This window comes from Trichosurus vulpecula, chromosome 1 (genome assembly GCF_011100635.1).
Source record: "Trichosurus vulpecula isolate mTriVul1 chromosome 1, mTriVul1.pri, whole genome shotgun sequence".
NCBI classification, from domain to species: domain Eukaryota; kingdom Metazoa; phylum Chordata; class Mammalia; order Diprotodontia; family Phalangeridae; genus Trichosurus; species Trichosurus vulpecula.
In genome coordinates, this window is record NC_050573.1 from 255,286,025 (window position 1) to 255,301,327 (window position 15,303).

General features: G+C 38.7%; 1 protein-coding gene across 2 annotated transcripts in view; it reads right to left on the minus strand.

Annotated features, from left to right (window-relative positions):
• The window catches only part of GAREM1 (GRB2 associated regulator of MAPK1 subtype 1), a 212,905-nt gene that overhangs the window by 46,102 nt on the left and 151,500 nt on the right, over nucleotides 1–15,303 (minus strand). For both annotated transcript variants that reach the window (XM_036767274.1, XM_036767266.1), the window contains exon 3: nucleotides 455–585. In XM_036767274.1, coding sequence (XP_036623169.1) covers nucleotides 455–585 — 131 coding nt within the window. The remainder of the gene's footprint in view (nucleotides 1–454; nucleotides 586–15,303) is intronic.

Below are 15,303 nucleotides of genomic sequence, written 5' to 3' on the forward strand. Positions count from 1 at the left end.
CACCTCCATGGGATCCCCAATGCAACTGAATTCTAGCAAGACTTTAGCACAGTGTTATAAATGTGCCCTGGATATATCCCCTGGCAACTAATCTTACTTCAGACATTGTGAATCACTATTACATAACAGAGAAAAGTCCAAAGAACTTTAGGGATAGGTCTGGAGACTGTCTCTTAAATAGTTTTTACAACTATAAACAACATCTCATTGTAATCAAATGTATGAGTCTGATGGGGATAGCAAGTAGTTTCATCACACACAGACCCCTCACACTTCAAGCTCTGGCCTCTGTCTGCTATGGTCCTACCACCCTGAAGCCATAAGTAAAAGTCAGGCTTCATAAGCGTTCTCTGCAAGCCCTCCTATGAGGGACACATGTGGATTTATTATGTACATAAAGGCTTAAAAGTTAAAACACTTGAGCAGGGATAAATATTTGTTCGTCAAGGGCTACCTTCACGTTGAATGTTATTTCCTCCATGACGTAAACTCGTTCAGGAAATGCTTTCGCCACCTCCTCCACACTGTTAAAATACTGCACTGGTTCCTTAATATCCCGGTCTTGTTCCAGCAGCTTAAACTGCCCTGAAAACAGATGATAAACAGAAGGACTGTGAGTGAGATGTTTACACTGGACAGCTGTCACTGTGGCAACTGCACACATCTCTGATCCCCGTTATCCTTTGGGGAAGTCTTCTGATTATTAGAAAAGTCACTTCAAGGGAAAGTTCTAACCAGCTAGAAGATGAATGGGGAAAAAACAGCTTCCTCATTTATTTTGTACTCACATTATTCTGTTATGGTGAAAAGATGGAGGTCTCCAGGGGTAAGCTGAATAGATGTCTACTGGAAATTTCCATTTTAAAATAAAATTACCTATTAACTCTTCCCAGACAGTGAATTTACTCTAAATCTTATAGACTTAGTCTACCTTCTATAGTAAATCAATCTTAATTATGGTTCATATATGTTAGTAACCCTATGAACACATAAACATACATCCTTAACCTCTACCCCATGGACTTGGAGTTTTTACTTAAATGATATCTTGTACAGATAAAACACAACTTAATATATTTCTACACAGTCTCAGCACTTCAGTGGTAGCACTTTTTCTATATAAAAAATTCATCTCTTAAGGCTTCTGACTGAGAGCATGGAACCAAGTAAAGGCTTTTAGCTTTTATCATTAGTTATTTTCTGAATTCTGCTTGTATTCTAATACTTTCAGAATCAAAGAAAGGAATTAAGAGCTCGGATGAGGCAGGTTTCACACAGTATGAGAAACAAACATTTTTCAACAGAGAAATTACCTCAGGGGTAGATGCATTTCTGCTAGGGTAACAGAAGTCAGAGAATATGGAAGGCCCCTGTCAGAACATGGGCCTGGTTAGACAAGAATGCTGCTGATTATGGGTCTCTATGATGCATTATTCTTTACTGTGTGTATTGGAGATATGATTTGATTCAAAGCATAACAATTCCTAGGGAAGCAGGTCCTTTGAAAATGGGTCTTTCCTTTCATTCTAAGTTGTGGTGTGGGTAGGTTCAAAATGTATTTGGGGTTCCTCCCCTTAACATAAAAATCAGGTTACAAAGAATAATTCAGGGAAACAGCATCTATAAACACACTTTAAATAGCTTTCTTTTCTGCTCAGTACTAGACAGCATTATATATAAAAACTCTTGCCTCACAGGAAGGCTGAGTCTAAGTCATCACAAAGTTTGTTACTACAAATATCTTTATGAACATTAATGGCCCAAGAATAGTGCATTAAAATCTCCATTGCCAATAGCAGTATGTTGACTGCTTGCTCTGAGACGAGGTTAGAAGTTCTGAAGTTCATAAAGGCCCAGGCTAAAATGAAAAGACTGACTACAAGGTCAACATGGCACAGCACCACCCCTGGAAGTGCCCTTTGAGCTCAGTGACAGTGTTTTGTATCTCATGGAGAAGAAGGCTTTAAAATTTGATTCAAACGAAGATTAAAGGATCATGGCTTTGGAACAGGAAGGAACCTCAGAGGTCATCTACGCGTCAATCCCTTCAATTTACTGATGAAAAAACTGGGGTGTAGAAGAAAGCTAAAGTAATTTGTCCCCAAAGTTTTTGTTGTTGTTGTTCAGTTGTGTCAAACTCTTTGACTCATTTTGGGGTTTTCTTGGCAAAGATACTGAAGTGGTTTGCCATCTCCTTCTCCAGCTTATTTGACAGATGAGGAAACTGAGGCAAACAGGATTAAGAGATTTGCCCAGGGTCACACAGCTAGTAAGTGTCTGAGGCTGGATTTGAACTCATGAAAATGAGTCTTACTGACTCCAGGACCGGTACTCTCATAAGCTCTCTCTGCGAGAGAGCACCACACTAATAGAAATCCCCCAACGTTATATATTTTCAAGTATTATCTCCTACGGATGACTATCCTGACTGCCTGCCTCCCTATACCTTGTGATCGTGTCACACAGGACCACTGATCTAGAGCTGGAATGGACCTCAGAGGCCATCTAGTATAATCTCATTTTACAGATGAGGAAACTGAGGCCTAAGTAATAACATGACCACCTCATAGTTGTTACACAGTAAGTGGCAGAGTCTGGCTTTGAACTCAGACTCCTAATAGACATGCCTTCCCAGGTCCTAACAGCTGTAAATCTATGGTTCTAGAATTGACAGTAAAGCACAGCACTTAATCTATATCTCTTACTATCTCCCTGATATATATACACACAAACATTTCTATAGATACACTGAATACACACCTATACCCACACAGCTTCCAATTGGTGAATCACTAAAGCTTGGTAAGTAGGCCAGGAAAAAAGACAGTTGGAGTAAACATGATCCAATTCTATTTATTTGACATTTTCAAAATAATACCCTCTCCCACCCCAACATAGTTAAGTAAAAATGTTTTCTGCTAAAACAGCACATGTCTTAATAATTAAAAATCTACCACAGGTTTGTTGGAAGAGTCCCTGAAATCATATCCTATGCTGTCCCAAGTATAGCTCATGATGGCAATTCTTTTCTAAGTTATTAAGTCCCTCCAATTGACTTCTCAAGGGAAGGGAAAAACAAACAATTGCCCAATAGGAATGCTCACATTCCCTCAAAGTATTCATTTAACTTTCTGAGAACTCGGTTGGGATGTCTGTTTTTGACAAAAGGGGTTTGGGACACTTAAACCAATCCATTTTGGGTATATGAGGCTGAACTATTTTTTTCACAGTATGTCTATGAACTTTGCCAATCCCACAAACTGGAAAATTGAGTCTGGGGAAATTAAATCCCAGAGACCACCTAAAGAGTTAAATGTACCCTCCTCCCAACCTCAATGTGAAATCAATTTACACACACAGACACACTACCTCCACCTCCGTATAGGGGAACGGATTTTTTAACAGACCATTCCATGAAGAACAGAGTCTTTGTGCCACCAAACAAAAACATCTGGAGGTTGCTGAAACATCTGTTCTAAGATGTTACTGTCAAACTGTGTTCTGAGAGAGGGAGGAAGCTGCATTGTCTTTGATGGGTAAATAAAACATCTCCATTTGGAAGAGGCTGCTCCATCTGCAAGACCCAGAGTCTTAGAAGAATTAAGATATATTAATAATATGTTCATCCAGGGGCAGTTAAAACAACAGAAATAAGAATCCAGGAACCAAATTTATACTCTGACTACGTTCTTGCTGGTACTTTAAAATCCCTATCCATATAGCTCAGTGAAAAGTAATGCCTGTTGCTGATACAACATCAGTTTGCTTCCTCTGCCTAAGGCAGATCACAGTTGATAGATCTTAAACTCATCAAAATCTAAAGCTTAGATAGCATGTTCAAAGTCTGGTTACTGTGGTTGTAGATCAGAAGATCACGAATGTGCCTTTAACACTGGACAATGGAAAAAAAATATTTTAGTAGTCAGAAAAAAAGAATGGAAAAACAACTGCCTAACAAATAAAAGCTAGCAAAAAGAGGGATACACAAAGAAAGTCAATGCCAGATGTAAACTTTGCCACTTGTCAGATGATTCAGTAAAACATGCCTGGTTCCCGGGGTGGAGATGGTGTGGTGTGGGGGGGTTGGGAGGTTGGGAAGTTTGGGGCAATGAGGCTCATTGGAAAACAGATACTGAGCATCATCTGTGCCAAATCCTTTTCTTAGCTATGACTGTGCTCTTTGCTATCCATTTAGCAAGATACAGTTTTAACCTAGGAATAGAAAAGGAAGCAAGAAAGAGCATTAAAACAAACACCAATCTAGTGGCCACCTGGACATCCAGAATGCTAATGAGCCAACAGCATTCTGCTGAAGTATGTTATCTGCATGGCCTGAAACTGGCCCCTGTCAAGTACCACAGAATGATAGAAAAGAAGCTGTTTTCAAAACAACAAACACTGGCCAAAGCATAGCAGAAATTAAGAAAGGCTCTGGAGGCACAAGCTATGGATTCAAATGCCACCTCTGAAACTTATTAACTGTGTGACCCCTAAGGCCTCACTTTTCTCATCTGTAAAATCAGAAGACTAAAATCAGTAGTGGCTCCTTCATAGTACATGTTAACTTCAAATGAGATAAAAGTGTGTAAAGTGCTTTGCAAACTTCGAAATGCTATTGAAACTTGAAACTGAAATGCATTAAAGTGCTGCTGAAATTGGTAATAATACGCTGCTCAGTTAATATTGTTCTCATCTCTTAACAATAATTCATATATATATATATATATATACATACACACATATATATTATACACATAAAACCCTTTTAGATTTACTTTCCTTACAACAATCCACAGAAGTATGCAAGCGGTGCACAAACTACAATCGCCAGAAGAATTTAAGTGAATTGTCCAAGGGCACACGAAGCAGGATACAAACCCACAGCTCTGCTGACTCCAACTCCAAAGCTCTTTTCCCTGAGCCTTCCTTAGGATTTGAGACATCACATGGCCAGTTAGACCACTTCAAGCTAACTGAAGCTTGTGGAGGAACAGCATAAAGCACTCAGTGAACTGGCTGATGAAATCCTTGAGCTGTTACTGATTATATTTGAGGATGTGAAGAAATGGCAAAATCACAGATGATGGAAAACTTAAACAGTTCCTATTTTAAAAGAAGAAATCAAATTAGGGCAGGTATTGGGGACATTCTAGTTCGGTGGATCTAACTTCTCTATGTGGAAAGATCTTGGTGAATTTCTTTTAACTATCTGACTTGCGTATATACCTAGCAGGAGCAGCATGATATTCTTCCAAATAAAGAAATCATCACCTGCTTAGTAGAGATATTTGAGGAAGGGAGACAAAGCAACGAATGGCCTCACATAATAATAAAGGAGCTTTGGGGTTAAACATCTGGGAAAGCTTTTTTGATAGTTGGGTCAGTTGACCTGAAACATTCAGGTCAGTTGACCTATGGCTAGTCTCTCACAAAGATAGCTTTGAAAAATTGATGAAGTGATCCTTCCAAAGGGAATGGTTTTAGTCTGGAAACTTGAGCCTGTTCTATTGCGGGAGGTTGGATTATGTAAACTGAAAGGCCCTTAGAAGTACTCATTTTAAGTTTGTCTATGACTCACTGTGCTCTAACGTGAAACATGCATGGGTCAGAACTACGCCATCATTCTTCTAAGCATGACACGGCAGTAAATAATATAGCACACAGAAACAGATATTGATGAGGAAAGGAAACGAAAGCTCTTAAAAATATTTTGGACTTCCCCTCATTGCTGGTTATGCTTGTGATTTCTGCCTCAAGCTGATACTCTACTGGTAGACAATAACTCTGGTAAAATAAAGCAGAAAGCATCTGATGGACACAGCTAAAAAAATAAAACCAGATATGATTAAAAGAGAGAGAAACTTAACAACATTCAGAATACAGGCTGGATACGGACATATTCTTAGGATACTCCCCCAGGGTGGGGGAATTTTAGCATTTTTAAGAGCATGATCATCAATAATCAATAGGTAATTAGAGCATATTAAATTGCTCTTTTGTCCCTATCAGCCACTAGCTAATAAAGATGAATTGGGAGAAGGGCAATTGGAGGTGCCAGTCAGTGGCAAAACATCCGTCAAAATCAAATGAAATAGGATAATATTAGGGCAAAGCCTGTTATCTACATACTTAGACTACAGTGACCCTTAACCATATTATCTAGTTTATCTGTTGAGAGAATAAAATTTTATTTGTACATGATAAAAACCACTCGAAACCATTCCAGAGAGCAAAACTTAAGAGTTCAAGAGCAGAAAACAAATACTCTAGAAAGGAATAACGAATTTCATTGCGAACTATCTGTGAGCTTTCATATTTATTCTCTGAAGAACTATAATTGAGATTTTATGCAAGTCAACAAAAAATGGTGGTCAATTTTGAAACACTAGACTTCAATTAAATAAATACCCCTGCTGTGTGGGTTCAAAGTAAACTCATTTCTTGGTACAGTCTAGTTGACCAATCTGTTTCCTGGCACAGAACTGATTTCACCCTGGTTTTTGAAAAACAGAAAACTGGATTTTGGTTGTTTGCTTTATCAGTATTAAATGTGTTTTCTTTTTTGGTATGAGAAAACAAATAGCAATTGAATTTTTTTTTTTAAAAAAAGTCTTACTTCTACACATTATTATGCTAGAGGCCTTGTATATGACTGTCCCTGAAGTCCCTCATTTTCTTCCTTTGAAATGTCTTTCCTCCCCATCTTTGCATAGACATAGTCCTCATCCCTATACACCAGTATTATTGCAACAGTTTCCTAGCTAGTCTGACTCTTGTCACTCCTCCCTCCCAAAGCCCCACTCTCAATCCATCTTGCATAACTCTATCAAACTTCTTTTCCCTGAAACATGTTTTTCATCATGTCACTTCTACTTAAAAACCAACAATAACTTTCTAGTGTCTACCAAGTCAAACCATCTGTTAGACTTTCGAGCACTCCATAAAGTCTAGTCCCCTTACATTGGATGGATATCCAACACGATTTCCCAAGTATAACAAGTCAAGAGGTATTGCAAATTTATGAGAGCCTCTAATTTTCTTTTAATTTTTCCTAGGTTTCCCAGCAAAAGTTCCCTTTGAAATGTTCTGCTTTCATCACAGCTAAACTGAAAGAGGATTCTGTTGTTGTCTGTGGGTGTTGGTGATTACCCTGTACAAGACAGCTACACTCTTTATGGCATACTTTCTTCATCTTTAAAATAAGGAGGTTGGACTAGATGATCTCTAGGTACTTTCTAGTTCTAAAATTTTTGACTTAAATATTAACTATTACATCGAAAAGATTCAGAAGTCCTAGGGACCCAACTCAGGGCTACAACCTCTGCTCCCTTTTTTCTTTTCCAAATCATACTTCATCTTTCCAACCCCACTCTGTTCTCTGATTGATTACAGACAAGAAGCTGTGACAGGAATCGTGTTGAACACTTGGGATACAAAGAAAGGCCAAAGACACTCTGTACACTCAAGTTGCTCACAGTCTAATGGAATAATAAGAATCAGTGTCTACCCTTTTTAAAAATATATATCTCCTTCCACTGTTCCATGCAGTGATGAACATCGAATAATTAGGTACTTAATTTAACACTTGGTTGATTCATACAAGAATAGGCACAACAGGTTAAGAAATGACATATGGTAGAGATCTATGATATGGGAGTTCTATTTTTTCCTCTCTGGAGTTCATATATATTTGACACTGAAGGAAGGATTGGGGAGGGTTTCTTTGGGTGGTTCCTTTTAGCATAGGGTCCAGAATCCAGTAAGATTTTTTAAACCACAGGTAAAGACTGTGATCAGTTCAAAACAGTTGGCAAACAATTACTCAGCAGTGTTGGGCACTGTGCTAGGTGCTGGAGATATGAAGACAAAAAGGAAGAGTCCCTGCCCTCCAGGAATTTGCTTTCTGTTGGGAGGGGTGAGGGAAGGAACAGTGTATATACTGATAAATACAAAGTAGAGATGAAAGGAAATACAAAGGAACTTGTCACGCACTAACATTTGGAGGTGTCAGGAAATGACTTGTTTAGGAGGTGGCCCTTGATATAAGCCTTGAATGTGTTAGGGAGTCTAAGGGTGGGGGTGAGGATGGACAGCCATCTCTGGCAGGAGAATCAGACAGCCTGGGCCAAGGCACTGAGGCAAGAGAAGGAATGTCACATGTGACAAACAGCAAGCATGCCGTTTTGATTGGTACACGAAGCAGAGTAGGTATTATCAAGCACTTCCATCTCTGCTCCCCGCAAAGATGTATTAAAGCCCTAAGAAACATAAATGAAGAATAACATATCTGAAGTTTTTGTGCAATTTCTAAAACCAATTGGAATAGAAAGGAAAAATGTAAATGTTCCACTTAGCCTGTGCTAGAACTGTCTGGGAGGGAAAGGGGTAATCACAATCAATCAAAATAAACCCCAGGCTTTATGGGAAAGGGTCTGAGCTACTTGTCTGTAATCAATCAGAGAACAGAGTGGGGTTGGAAAGCTGAAGTATGATTTGGAAAAGAAAAAAGGGGGCAGAGGTTGTAGCCCTGAGTTGGGTTCTGAATCTTTTCGATGTAATAGTTAATATTTAAGTCAAAAATTTTAGAACTAGAAAGTACCTAGAGATCATCTAGTCCAACCTCCTTATTTTAAAGATGAAGAAAGTATGCCATAAAGAGTGTAGCTGCCTTGTACAGGGTAATCACCAACACCCACAGACAACAACAGCATCCTCTTTCAGTTTAGCTGAGATGAAAGCAGAACATTTCAAAGGGAATTTTTGCTGGGAAACCTAGGAAAAACTAAAAGAAAATGAGAGGCTCATAAATTTGCAATTTCTACATTTGTTCACTTTCAACTTTCTGTAACTTCTTGGTGCTGGTTCTTTTTAGAGCTGCAGAGAGTAAACTGGATTGATCTTCCACATAAAGGCCTCTCAGATAGCTAAAGGAAGCTATCTGCTACCCCAACATCTTCTCTAGGCTCAACATCTTTGGTTCCTTTAGCTGGTCTCAACATTTGCAAGATTTCTAATTCTCTCAACCTTCCTGGTCTCCTTCTTCTGAGCAAACTTCAGTTTGTCAGTACTCCTAAATGTGGCCTGCCAAACTAAACAATCATTCTTCTACCGTGATCTAATTAGGCTCAGCACTCTGTGCTTTTAATTTTGATAGGTTTTTAAAAAACAGGCAAAATCTACATGAGGTCTATTGCTTCCCTTATTCTGGATACTATAATTTTATTAGTGGCAATCAGTCAGCTAGTAATGACTATGTGACAGGTACCATGCCAAGCACTAGGGATACAAAACTCCATCCACTATTTGTGGATTGCCTTTTTGAACCTGTGTAAAGGATTTTCTATTTATCCCTAATAATTATATTAAACGACTACTAAAAGCTAAATGTTTCAAGGGTCACCTGATGAGGGAATGAATGAGTCAGCATATTATCAATGATAACCTGAACGTAAGAAGTGGCTTAGAAGACATCAGCAAAACATGTATTACTGGAAAAGAAAATGCTTTGGTCACAGAAAAAGCAGAGGATAACATATGGTTAACCTGAGTGCCGCACTGATAACCAGGAAATATTTAAAGACCCAGAGAAAGGTTTCCATCACAGTAAGTTGGTCCTCTAGGATAAGAAGGAGAGAATTGCAGAGGACAGAAGACATAGACGGATTATAGTCTTAACTGGAGGAAGTAGGCCCATACTGATGAGATGAGAATTCCATCAGGCCCTGAGAGTGTGTTAAGTGCTTTGTATACAAAAATGAGGCGGGGAGAGGAGAAAGGGGAGTAGAGTCCTTGACTTTACAACCAAACTGCAGAAAAGGGGATAAAAATATATATACAATGATAAAGCATGACAGAATGTGATAAATGCAAAGGAGAGACCCAAACAAAGTATGATGATTAATCTCAATGAAAAACTTACTTGGTTAGATTTTGCTCACTGTTTCGAAATGTCAAGACCTTTTCTGGAAAAATCTGAAAAGCATTTTACAATTTCCAAAGTGACTTCCCATAAGAAGTAGTAAGGGTATTATCCTTAATTTATAGATGAAGAAACTGAGGGTCTGAGAGATTAAGTGCCTTGCCTAAAGTAATTAGTAAGGTTAGGATAGGAGCCCAGGCTTTTTGATTCCTATTCTAGTGCTTCTCTCCACCTCCCTCCCCCATACTACCTATAACACATCTCTCTCTGTTGGGGATATTTATCGCTCTAATACAATGGTGGGATCCAATTATGATTATGTAGTCACTCACACTGCAAAAATAACAAAAGGCTTGCAGGGGTTAGGAGTAATCTGGCTGGCACACACACACACACACACACACACACAGACACACAGACACACAAACGCTCGCGCATGCTTCTTTCTTTCAAGGATCTTCAAAGACTGTTCAGATGGTAGCCTTGAATCCCCATAATGCATCTGAGATAAAAGACAAATTTCACTCTCTTCGCTTGGAAATTGGCATGATGGAAACACAGAAATTTTTAACTCTCATCACACAAGTTCAGTGGAATTAAAATTCAAAACAGCCTTTTTATTATGTCTACCATATTAGAAGCAAGCAGTCTTTTTATTTTCTATCAAGTGTAAGTTACCCAACATTTAAAAAATCAGATGAGAGCAACAGAAGTAACTTGGATCTTTTATTTTGGTGGGAGGTGGGGGAGATTTGTGCTATTTGGGTGGGGGGGTACAGTATTTTAAAATTACATTGTTACTAATACCTTTTGTTTTTATATCACTTACTTATCCAATATAACCCTCCTTCCTCAGAGAGCCATCCTTTCTTTAAAAAAAATTTTTTAAGACAAAAGATACAAGTTCAGCAAAATTAAACAACCACATTAAAAATTCTGACATTATTTGTAGTGTTCCATACCGATAATTCTTGATTTCTGCAAGGAAGGGAGAGAAATGGCTTCTCATATTTCTTGTTTGGGGATAATCATGGTGGTCATAGTTTTGTTTGTATATATTTTTAAATTATTAAACTGATTTCATCAAATGTTTCCTAAGCTTCACTATGTGTAAAGCACTGTGCTCTACACTGGGGATACAAATACATATCTCAAGGTCCCTGCCTCATTCTATTAGAGGTATACAGCATGTCAGAGAGGAAAATATAAGGTAGAGAATGAGAGGGGCAAAAGAATAATTCAGAAGTGCTTTAGAAATGAGTAATTATTCAATGAAGCCAATAAACTAAAAAGCATATTTTGGTGTTTTTGTTTTGCTTTGTTTAGCCCAGATCAGGCAGCTAGGCGGTGCAGTGGACAGAGAACTGGGGCTGGAATCAGGAAGACCCAAGTTCAAATCCAGCCTCACATATTTCCCAGCTGTATGACCTCAGGCAAGTTATTTAACTTGTTTGCCTCAGTTTCCTCAACTGTAAAATGGGGATGATAATAGCACCTACCTCTTAGGGTTGTTCTGAGAATCAAAACAGCTATTTATAATGTACTTCCCACAGTGCTGGGCACACAGTAGGTGTTATATAAATGTTATTATTATTACTTCTTCAATGTAGGGTAAATGAGTCAACTCTTCTTACCAATGCAGGTCCATAACCATTTGGCAAATTATGGTCTTAGTTGCCTGGGGCAGTGAGAAGTTAATAAATTGTTCAGGGTCATAGAGACAGCATCTGTCTATCAGGTGGGACTTGAACCCAGGCTTTTTTGACCGAGGCCTATATTCATCATACTGCAGTGCCCCTCTCGTTTAAATATATTTGAGTTTTCAATTTATGACTACTTAAGTGAAACAGGTAAGGGGGAAAATGGGAGGAATGAAGAGAATGAGAGAATAAAGAAGTAACACAGTAACACATACACAAAGACATGCACACACTTGAAACAGTGAAAACAGAGCAACAGAGACATTCGTGTTTCTCAGAGTAACAGCTCCATTTTGCAACTTTTGAAGGCAGACTTTTAAGTGATGTCATTTTGTAACTAGAGGCATAAATCAGCTTAGCAAGGCTGTATCAAATTAAGCTTATGGCTGGGGCTGCCCAACCCCTAAACTAGACCCTTCAAGTAAAGGTCTTATGCTACATACCTTTTCAATGACTTATGAAAACATTAAAAGAAGAAAAAAAACTGCTTATTTATCTGTAACGCTGTATGGTCGATAAAGTATTCTAGGATTTTAACAAAATTCATGACCGTTTTTGCTAGTGAAACATGACACTGTTTATGGTTTCTCCTTTGCTCCTTCCAGCACACTGCCATGTAAACACCCACACACCAATGGGACCCCAAAGGAGAGAAAAACACAAGCAGCTGCTCAGGCTATAGTTTTAGCCAGAAAAAAAGCCTTGATTATGAGAGATTTATTTGTTAAATTGTGTGCCAAAACCAAAGTGAATAACATTTAATGTACAGAAAGCATGGATGGTTGTCAAGTACTTTACTTAATGTACTGAACATTTAAGGAGGGAAAATGTGTGTTGAAGCTGTAATATTCATATTTGCTCAGTTTACTGACATATTTCCAAGAGCACATAGTTTCAAAACATCCCTTCCCCTCTCTCCCCCAGTGTAGGGGCTAATTTATCTCTGTGTAAAGCTTTCGGGTACATTATGTCCAAGTTCTAACTTAGCCCCTCAACAAACCTAGATTAAAGAATAATTACATTTATCTAACAACTTTCAAGTGATTCTTTACTAGCTGAATCAAATTACAGCAATAAGTGGAGTGGCAAAGTTCATCTTCTACCTCTCCCTTTCACCTCCTTCCATGAAGGTGGCCGTCCCATCAGCTTACCCATCAATTGGTGCACTGGCAGAAATGTGCTAATTCCCCAATTATCACCTTTCTTCTATATCATAATTATATCATGTCAATTCAAAACACAAAATCACTAACCCCCAAATTACAGACCTCTCCTCGCCAAACATTTTCCTACCATTAATACTTGGGAACTCATTTCCTCCTGAAACTTATATTCAGCTTTAAGGAGTTTCTGATTTAATAAAATGTCATGGAAAGGCATGGCTTAGTATAGTGGGTTTTGTGTTTGAGTCGTTTCAATTATGTCTGACTTTTTGTGACCCCATTTGGGGTTTTCTTGGCAAAGATACTGGAGTAGTTTGCTACTTCTTTCTCCAACTCATTTTACAGATGAGAAACTGAGGCAAGCAGAGTTAAGTGACTTGTCTTGTGATTATGGTTCCAAAGTCTTTTAATTATGTTATCTAATATGATCTTTACAACAGTCCTGTGAAATAGTTAGAACTGATATCCCATTTACCAGATGTCTTTTCACTCTCTGTCTCCTACGCCTGGAGTACTCTCTCTTTTTTCAGCCTCCTGGCTTTCCTGAAGACCTCAGCTCAACTTCCACTTTCTTCAAGAAGCTCTCTGAAGTCTCTCCACCTACTATACTATCGTCTTCCCTTTGAGATTACTTCCCATCTCTTCTTCCATCTCCTATGTGTACATACATAGTTGTTTGCATGCCATCTGCCCTAGTAGAATGTAAATTTGAGAGAAAGGACCATGCCTTTGTACGTCCAGAGCTTAGCACAGTGCCTGGTACAAGTAAATACTTAAGAAATGCTTGCTGAAGAAACTGAGGCTCACAGTGGCAAAGTGATCATCCAATAGCAGCACTTTAATTAAGTGCCTATTATGTGCATTGCACTAGCCATTGTACATTGTACTAGGTGCTGGAGAGAAAGCAAGACTTCCTATCCTCAAGGAATTTACATTGTAATGGAGGAATCTTACATATGAACAGATTCGTATTTAAGTATTAACTTAAGGAACAGGGGCTGGGGAAAAAGAATGGGGATTGAGTCTTGAAAGAAGCCAAGGATTCTAGAAGGTGGTGGTAAGGAAGGACCTTCCGAGCATATGGGATAGCCTTTACAAAGGTAAGGAATGAATGGATTAATGAACGAAAAGGCATCCTGCCAAGTTTTATTATGGGCTGGAGCATTGGGCTAAGTGCACTGAATGAATTGCTGAGTTTGGGAAGCTGTAAATTAGTAGGCGAGTTTGGCTAGAGTGTAGCGTGCACGAAGGAGAGAAACATGGAAGAAGCCTGGAGAGGGAGACTGCAGAACCAGCCTTGAGAGGCTTTAAATGCCAAGCTAAGGAAGTCTATATTTTTCTTTTTCCTCAGAGGCAATATAGAACCAACTGAAGATTCATAAGGAGGGAGTGGTATGGTCAGATGAGCTTTAGGAAGATTATTTTGGTAGTTCTACTGACACAGTTGACCATTCTGTTTTTTTCTGGGCTTTTGTGACTACTCTTTCTTAGGTGTCTTCATTTCTATGGGACTGCTCCTTCTCAGTCTTGCTGGCTGGATTATGAGCCATCTTGTGCCCCCTAAGAGTGGACATACCCCAAAATAATGTTTCAGGTTCCCTTCTCCCTTTATATTCTCTCACTTGGTGATTTCACCAACTCCTATAGATTTAATCACATCTTTATTAAGATGATTCTGAGATTTATTCAGGCCTAAATTCTCTCCTGAGCTTTCTATTACCATTTAACCAGTTGCTTATTGGACATTTCCAACTAGATGTCACATAGGCATCACAAGCTTAACATATCTAAAACTAAAACTTATTATCTTTCCCCTTAAACCCACCTGGTCCTATTAATTTATCTATTTCAGTTAAGCCCATAAGCATTTTTTCAATGATGCTTACAATCTAGGAGATATGTCAGACTCTTCACTCTCTCGTTCTACATATCCAGTCAGTTCCCCAAATCTCATCACAACATCTCTCCCATCCACCTTCCCTCCTAACACTCAAAGTGTTCTATCATCCTGGTTCAGGTCCTCATCACCCCTTGCCTGCACCATTGCAAAGACTATATGACTGGTCTCTGCGCCTTAATCTCTCTCCACTAAAATCAATCTTCCATACAGCTGCTAAAGTTATGTTTTCAAAAGTAGAAGGATGCCCATGTCACTCCCCTTCTCAATAAATGCTAGTTTATGGAGGTTCCTTATTCCCTTACGATCAAATGTAAACTCCTTTGTGTGGCATTTAAAGCCCTTTACAACATGGCTCCAACCATCTTTAAAGGCATATCGGATTACTTCCTTTAACACACTCTATCCTCTATTTCCCATCTTTGTGTGCTTGCATTTTCTGTTCCCCGTGCCAGGAATACTCAATTTCCACCTCTTATTAGCATTCTCAGTGTCTGAGACTCAACTCAGGTGCCACCTTCTACATAAGGTTTTTACTAATGCTCTCCTTCCTTGATCACCTTGTGTCTATTTTTTAAATACAGGTATATATGCACATACTGTGTTCTCCAAAGAATGTAAGTT